The 8682-nt window shown below is 44.7% G+C and overlaps 1 protein-coding gene across 1 annotated transcript; it reads left to right on the plus strand.

The window, feature by feature from the left end:
* Nucleotides 1–2373: 2373 nt before the first annotated feature.
* Nucleotides 2374–8137, plus strand: LOC311315998 (E3 ubiquitin-protein ligase RNF138-like). Its single transcript, XM_084446737.1, has 8 exons — nucleotides 2374–2422; nucleotides 3658–3823; nucleotides 4010–4163; nucleotides 4667–4800; nucleotides 6000–6050; nucleotides 6167–6293; nucleotides 6626–6733; nucleotides 7428–8137. The coding sequence occupies exons 2-8, from the start codon at nucleotides 3723–3725 to the stop codon at nucleotides 7485–7487; spliced, it is 735 nt and encodes a 244-aa protein (XP_084302863.1). The 5' UTR covers nucleotides 2374–2422; nucleotides 3658–3722; the 3' UTR covers nucleotides 7488–8137.
* The last annotated feature ends 545 nt before the right edge of the window (nucleotides 8138–8682 follow it).

Consider the following 8682-nt stretch of genomic DNA (forward strand, 5'->3'; position numbering starts at 1 on the left):
AAATCAAAGAAAAAGAAAAACTGACTATAAAATGCCGGAAATAAGTTAAACGCACATTCTAGCGCTATGACGCACTAGAATGATGGAAAGGGAGAGAAAGGGTTTGAGAAAAACAGAGAGAAAGTTGAAAAGATACGGATCTGCTGAAAACAGGCAGCCACACAGAGCGGCGCCAGGAACAGGATGTAATGTAATGTAATGATGACGACATGCATCGTGGGTGGGGGACGACAGGTTCACTGTCCACTTGTTTGCTCTGTGATACGTACATCTTGTTATAGTAGCGCACTTAATTTCCATAACATTAGATGCAATGATGAATTACAAATACTGGGCCGAGAGTCAATAAAGCCTTGTAGGATTCCTCTTTGCCAGAATATTAAAACCCAGGGAAGTTCAGTTATAGATCAAAATGTTCTCATACTGTATGCGTGAATTTGTATTTTGTTTTCTGTGCTCTGCTCAACTTCCTGTGTTGAAGCACATGCTTTCTCTTGGTAGTCCTATGGCCACAACTGGTATCAAAGGTGTTCACTGACAAAAGGAAAAAGATCAAATCTACCCCCCCGGACCATACAGTATTTGATGTAGTAATATTTCATCTCACAAAACTTTTCATTGTGAGACAAAAAAATAAAAACTTCAAAGTGCTGTGACTTTGAAGCAAGGCCCTCATCCAATCTATGTGGTGAAGTGTTTGTACAGGATATCAAATCCTTGTCTACGGTTTGTAGCTGAATCAGTGAAATTGATTCGTTACGACGACTCAGCAAGACACAGGATTACACAGAGAGGCTACACGGTTATGATAGCCATATGGAGATGAATGCGATGGCGTCATAGTGATCAACCAGTGGCTGTAAAGATCAGAGTAAATGTACAAAGTACAGTATCCAACACCCGCCAAGAGGGGTGCAGGGAAAGTACAATATCCAACCCCCGCCGAGAGGGATGCAGAGAAAGTACAGTATCCAACCCACGCCGAGAGGGATGCAGAGAGCTGTGCTGAGACTCATCCTCACAGCAGGAAGGACCATCTGAGCAGCAGCTACCAAGCAGCCGTCGGGGTCCAAACCGTATCTATCCTCAGAATGTCATGTTTTCAGAATGCTGAAGAGAACATTCCAGCTTCTATGCTTTTGAACATAAAATCACACATGCTGAGCTGTTTAGAATACATGTACGTTTAATTGGCCCCAGGGCGGGGAGAAGATGAGAAGGTTTGTAACGGGTAGTCCCATCTTTCATTTGGGGGGGGGGGGGGGCGGGGTTGATCACCAAAATGGAGATAAGATAATGGAGGTTTTGACCCGACAGCAGTTTTGATTGATGCAGTGTTGACTCCAGCGCAGGCAGACCAATATTTCTACAACTGGTCTGCCTCTGCATAGGCAGAGAGAGAGAGAGAGAGAGAGAGAGAGAAAGAGAGAGAGAGGAGAGTGAGAGAGAGAGAGAGAGAGAGAGAGAGAGATAGAGGAGTTTGATAAGTAAATTATGAGCATCAGTGATTATGCCGATCAGGACTGAACTTAGTGATACAGAGAGGAAACAAATTAGATGATTCATGTAATGTCAATGATGTCATGCAACATCCTTACAGTTTGTAGATCTAGGGAAGCGCCAATAACCCCAGGATGTCGGGTCAGGACACTGTGTCTGATGCAGGAGGAGATATGGAGTCCAGGTCAAAATTTAGGCTGTATATAATTAGCCTATTCAAAAAAGGCACTACAAAAAGTATCTCTTCCTCTCTCCCTCACTCTTCTCAAGTGTACAACATATCAATGATAGTCACTGTAACAGCCATTATTCAATGAATAGTCAGACAATAACCAACCCATAGCTACTGAAATAGTCTATCCAAACAGTAAGTAGGCTAGAATACAGCAGGCTAGGCCTAGGCTATTAATTACAGGCTAGTGGATATAGCTTTGGATCACGTCATAGGCCCAAATGGGCAGAAATACTTGTAGCTAAATATAAACACTAACAACGTGTAACATAAAGATGAAACAATAACAGAAACTCACATTTTTATAACGAAAGCATACCAAATTGAGAGTCAAGTCATTGTGAGGTAGGACTATCTGTTCCAGTTTGCGCGTTGTAAACACTTTTGTATTTTAAAATAGGATATATTTAAAAATATATATTTTATAATTATAATTAGCCTACTTGTGAAATCGGGTAGTTCTTTAAAATTGACACAGAATCCCTTGGACTTGTTTGCAGTCAATTTATACTCGTATCTTTAAAGTGGCAAAACATTTGGTGGTTTCCACACGAGAGTGAAAGTGAAAATGACCTAGCCGACCAGCTGTGTGTCTGTTAGTGTGTGTGCACATGGACTGAGCTGTTCTGTTCCACCATCAGTCGAGATACTGACGAATTTATATTCTGTGCAGGGGAAGTGTTACAGGTGGTGAGTCAATTTTTCAATCAATACTAAATATTTGTATAGGCCTATATACAACCGAGAATGCTACACATATGTAGCCTGCCTGTGTGGGTGTAACAATATGACCAACTTAGCATTCTGCTGCGTTATCAGCAGCCGACGTGTGGCCCACAGATAGCGTATGTTTCCTGATTATCATGCTGTGCTCATAATAACCACAATTCAGACAGGCACAGGAGGCACACTCCCCAGGGCCTAGGAAACAGACACCAGCTTAAGAGACACCTGTATTAAAGCTTCCCATTTCCCTACAGAGCAGTAGCTCTAAACTGAACCAAAGGAAACAAACAACGACAGACCTCGTGCCTGCCTACACAAACACATATATTCTGTTTTAGTCTATTCAAAAAATAATTCTGACATATCATTAACAGAGTATGATGAACATAAATGGCTCCAGTTAATAAATAAACCAGAGACAAACAATTTGCGCACATCTTGCCTGTTCAAGAGTGCTTTTGAAACTGAGCCATACATGCAAAGTATTCTATCAAGACAGTACAGGAGTCTGAACACCGAATGTGCCAAAGCCTGCCTTAACAGAACACATTATTTTATGAGTCACTAAACACTGTTTTGCACATGTACGTGTAACTGTTTTTCTTGATAACAAGCTGTTTATTTGTATATTATGATACTTTGATGTGTGTTAAATTGAGGTTTGTTTTTGTCTATCTCACAACTCCATGTGAGTGGTCCTCAACTCCTTATGCGGTGTAATACTGTGCTCCTGATCTCTGTGTTGTGGAGTGACATAAATAAAATCTATCTACAGTGTATCTATCTATCTATCTATCTATCTATCTATCTATCTATCTATCTATCTATCTGTCTGTCTGTCTGTCTGTCTGTCTACTGCATCTATGTACCTACTAATACCAGTTGAAACACGATGGGTTTAGTACAGTATTTTCAAACTGTGACATCTTTTAATAATCCCATTTCAACCACATCACGGGCAGTTAACCTTGATAATCCACTGGTCGGGCAGTTACCCTTGACAATCCACCGTTGATCCCCTGTGATTGAATCCTCGAGCAATGCAAACTTCCCCACTGTAGCTCCGAATAACGGAATACACCTAAGACATCCAGCCACTCTTCTGCGTAGTCACACTCCCGTGTAGGCCTACTGTACACTCGCCTCCAGAGTCCAGAGTCCAACAGCCTCCTGGGTATTGACCCTCTCTCTGCCTCTAGGTGAGCTGCTGAGTGTGAAGGGAAGTGTGGGTGGCCCAGAGAGGATCCTTGGAGAAGTGAGAGATATGGAGGGTAAGGCCAAGGCGGAGGAGGACTCCGTGTACGACTGTCCCATATGCCACGATGTCCTGAAGACTCCCATCAGGACCAAGAGCTGCAGACATGTGTGAGCACCCCTACCGTCAACGCAGCGTTCAAATAACTGTTGAAATCTGGGTTTTGATTTCCGTAGGCTAACTCCAAAATAAGAGACGTATCGGTTACTGTGCGTTGCTTGGCTCCTGCTTCTCAGCTGTCCTCCTGTATCAGGCCTGGTTATTATGCGTTAACTGACTGTAATCGCCCCACACAGCTTCTGCCGGGACTGCTTCCGTTCGGCCGTGGCGGCCCAGGGACCCCGCTGTCCTATGTGCCGGAGCCCCGTGTCCGAAACAGAGAAACGAGCCGCTGATGTCCAGCAGCAGATGAGACGGAGGCAGGGAGAGTGCAGGGCCTGCGGCACTAAGGTAACACTCTACCCTTTACAGTATGCTCTGAAGAGCACTAAGGTAACACTCTACCCTTTACAGTATGCTCTGTAGAGCACTAAGGTAACATTCTACCCTTTACAGTATGCTCCCCTTTACAGGATGCTCTGTAGAGCACACTCAAGTCTTATAGCTGAGGTTTTCTAGACATATTAAATCATGTCGAGAATTAAACTAGTCAAACATACTGTAGTACAAGCTGAGATAGGTTTCTTTTCTTTAGTTTTTCTAAGTTTTTATTTTATTTATTGCTGATATCCTTTGCGGGAACCATAGAGGGAGTTTCCGCTATGGTGAGAATTCCCCTGCCTAGCTCTTACCGTAAAGGTCACGGAACAATGTGAAGCAGGAAAAACAAAACATGGCCACAATCCTGATAGTTGAACTCCTTTTTTCTCTTGGGTAATACTCACTGACAAAGGTGCGCAGTGTGATAACAGAGAAATGATGTTCATGCTATGACTGCTGATCTGGTTTCTCAGTGGGTACTCAGTAAGATGAGGGTTCACTACAAAAACTGCCAGAGGTACATGGAGGAGTATGGGAGCCCCGAACCCACGCCTCGACCAGTCAGTCCAGCTCGCCGTGTACCCGTGGACGCCATCCCCACAGCCAGGCAAGTAAACACAGCACGCCTACATCCTGCAGTCTCTGAGTCACACTGCAACACAGCACTGAGTCACACCGCCCCGCCATGATGTGGGCTACTGTAATGTTTATTGATTGTAGCCTAGTCTGGAGCCAATCGACACAAAACATGGGCAGAGGGGTGGAGCCAGCGCATTAGCCTACCTTTCAAAACCAGCTGCGTTTGAACATTGTTTCATCGGGAGCGTATAGGAAGGACTAAATGAAAAACGAATTTAGGTGATACACTTTGCCGTTTGTGTAATAAAAACCTCAGTGAAGTGAGAGTTAACGTGGAATGAAGTCCAAGTAAATCGCACCTTGTGTGCCAGATACAGTATGCTACCGACTAGCATGCCGGACTCGTTAGCAATAGTTGAAAACTGGAAATCTGTGGTCAGTGACCAATCAGAGGCTAAGTCTAGCCCACTATCTGCACGAGCCAATCAGCATTCGATACAAAATCTGATAGGATTCTCATTGGTGTCCACGAATATCATAGCTTGCTCCCAGAAGTTCTTGGAAGTTCTTGCTGTAGCGCGAGCTTCTGGGTACTCAGAATAATAGTGGCCTAACAGACACTAGCAACCAGAATAGCTCTAGGATTCAATTTTTTTGGCAGGCAGACATACTGTACATTTTAAAGACTAAAAAAAATAACAATTTACAGTGAAATTAAAGTTACACATGAGGCAGACACAATCAGCTGGGTGTCACATGTCCCCTCCAGCTGACTCAGGCCTAGCCCTCCTCCCAGCCAGGTCTAACCAGGCGTGGCTGTTCTCATCTCTCGGCCGATCAGCAGGGGTGAACGGACGACCAGAAACAAGATGGGGTCAGTTGAGCTCCATTAAGCCTCCCTGTCAGGCCTCAGAACCTTATAAACAGGATACAGCGCCGTCCCCTGAATACCAAAGACCAATCACCCAAGCCTCCAGAAATGACTACACCGTCACAGTTCACATTAACCTGGCAGCTTTGTTTCATGGTTGGACCTCACTTTGTCTGACCCATATCCATCCGCTGAACTTCTAATTCAGATTTACAAGTATGGGTGCATTCTCTCACAAAAAAGTTCATGGAGATTAATAATGCAACAAAACGTTCTTTGCTCAAAAATGTCTCAAGCGATTGAGTGAGCAGTGCTCTTGATAATGACAGACTTATAAAAATCCTATTTGTTTCAAGGACTCTGCCTGTGGTTCGAATTCCTTCCCAACATCCAACAAGCACTGAAAGGTGAGTCAAACCTTTAATTCTACGTCAACAAGGGTGTCCATGTGGTCATTCTGTGTTCCGAAGACGGATTTGAGATGATAACCACCACACTTGCTCTCGGTATGTTCCCTGTCCAGACCAAGAGCGGCTCCTCCTGACCCAGAATGGGTGTACCCCTGCCCATACTGCCCCCTGCAGGGTCTGACTGACATGGCACTAGTCCATCACTGTGTGAGCAGCCACAGTGAAGAGAGCTATCCCGCGGTGAGCCCTAAACACTAACATTTTTGACAACGACAACAACAATAGTCCAAAATCCTTCTCCACCTTGCCTCCTGGTTCACAGACGGTAGCTATAGAAGATTTGATGTCGGATGACAACAGTAGTTTGATGTTTTGCCTTATAACTATGTAACTTGTGACTGTGAATGTATGTATGTGTGTTTTTTTTTGTACTTGTAATTTATGCTCTTGTAATTTGTAATGTTGATGCATTTGTACTCTGGTCCCCCTCGAAAAAGAGATGCTTCATCTCAAGGGGGTTTTCCTTCAGTAAAGTTACCAACAACTATATACCCTCATCCCTTCCCAACTAGGTGTGTCCTATCTGTGTGACCACACCCTGGGGCGATGCTAGCTACCGCAGCCGCAACCTGATTGGCCACCTGTTCACCAGGCACAGGTTCAGCTACCACGCGTACATGGTGAGTCTCGGGCTGCGTTCCGAATCGCATACTACCCTACTATATAGTATGCCAAAACAGGATGTAGTATGTCCGAATACATAGTATGCCACATGCAGTATGGCAAAAATACCAGGATGTCCTACTACATCCGGTCGTATTTTGCAGTATGCAAGCCAGCAGGCTTTTCTGGCTATTCTGACCCACAATCCTGTGCGCAGCGGAAATGTGCGTCACATGTGCGAGTCGTGACCATGGTCGTGACAGCTGTAGACGAATGTCGCGTTATTGACAACGACGGATGTGGGCAAATTTCAAGGCGCAATGTTATGACAAGGTAGTATGTCCCAATTGGATGCCTACTGCTTGTAAAGTACGTACTTTCTAAGGGCAGCTGTAGTAGGTACTGGTAGTAAGAAGTAGAAGTATGCGATTCGGAACGCAGCCTCTGTCTTCTCCAGCAAGACCAAACAGGAGACTTACAGCCCCCCTGGTCACGAAACCAATTCATACTGTACACGCGCACATGAATGTGGGCGCAAAAACCAATCACTGTTCACACACTGTTGGACACCAGACCAATTCACACACCAGAGAGCCTGTGCATCACTGTGGGTTGACAGCTAAGTGCTGTGTACTGCTGCTTACTGTTTACCTACAGTATAGATTGTCAATACCATCTTTTGTCACCGCTTGTTATCCTGTTCTCTCCTAGAATGTGCTCGAGGAAGAGGAGGCCCAGTTCTGCCTCGCCATTCAGCGGTCACTGCAGTAGCGCGGAGGAGGGGCGGCGAGCTCCGCGTTACGCTCGGCACAATAGACTGCCGGGGGTCTCGTCCTTCAAGACGGTCAACATTCTTTCGTCTCCCTATAGCTCCCTATAGCTCTGTAAAAACCACACCACTCCGCTCTGTCGGAAAACGCACCCGTTGGCCTCGCTGTGCTCCAGCACCTCTCCCTGTAATCAAGGATTTTCAAGACATGCGGAATCAATTCATTTTTTATTTTTTTTATGATCAAAGGCATTTGAGCACTGGGGATTAATGGTGTATCCAGATGGATGGTGGAGGAGTAGATAGCCATCTTTGATTTTAATAATCCCAAGACATTTCCCCACAGTCTCTAACCAATCTCATTTGATTGTGGTAATGTACCTGACAAGGGTACATATCATTCTCCCTCCGTAGAGGGAGGCAGGCGGCACGTCGTTTCCCATGAACAATATTGAGGGGTAGAAATGAGAATAGAATTGAGCAGGGGGCCATTTCAATCAGTCGTCATGTCATTTCTGTGATCCAGAAAGCGCACCAGTTAATTAACGATGACCATTGTATGTGTGGACGTTTGATTGGCCTCACTTTTCTCCTGTGCAGGCGTTCAGAGCTGACGGTGAATCGAGTGTTAAGGTTTGGGGGGGGGGAGCTGACGGTGAATCGAGTGTTAAGGTTTGGGGGGGGGGAGCAGTGAATCGAGTGTTAAGGTTTGGGAGGGGGGGGAGCATACACGTGACTGTGAAGAGGTTGAGTCAGTGTGCATAATAAGACGGTAACCATGGCAATGCCCATATTACTGTATAAGTCGTTAATTTCATACTGTTCAATTTCATGCAAGAGTTTGTGAATGTCTTGCAAAAAGAGTTTGAGAAGTTGTCATTTTGCATCATGTTTATTAAACCTATTTTTCAACAACTTATTTACAGTATCCACGTGTGTGTGTGTGTGTGTGTGTGTTTATGTTTATGTGTACAGTATGTGTTTCCTCTGTATACAGATGGTAGTGTTGATAACCAACCAAACTCAAGGGGCCTGAAGTTGATTTCGGACCGAGATCCTTTACAACTCTTGTCAATCATTGATTTGAGCTCACATGTACCTTAATCTACTCTATAGCCCTAAACCTTCCAGCCTTTTCGGCTTTACAAGTCTCCTTTGAAGGTGAAGTTCATTCTGACTGCTCACCTCTGAGGGACA

The sequence above is a fragment of the Borostomias antarcticus genome, assembly GCF_949987555.1.
Source record: "Borostomias antarcticus genome assembly, chromosome: 12".
NCBI lineage: Eukaryota > Metazoa > Chordata > Actinopteri > Stomiiformes > Stomiidae > Borostomias > Borostomias antarcticus.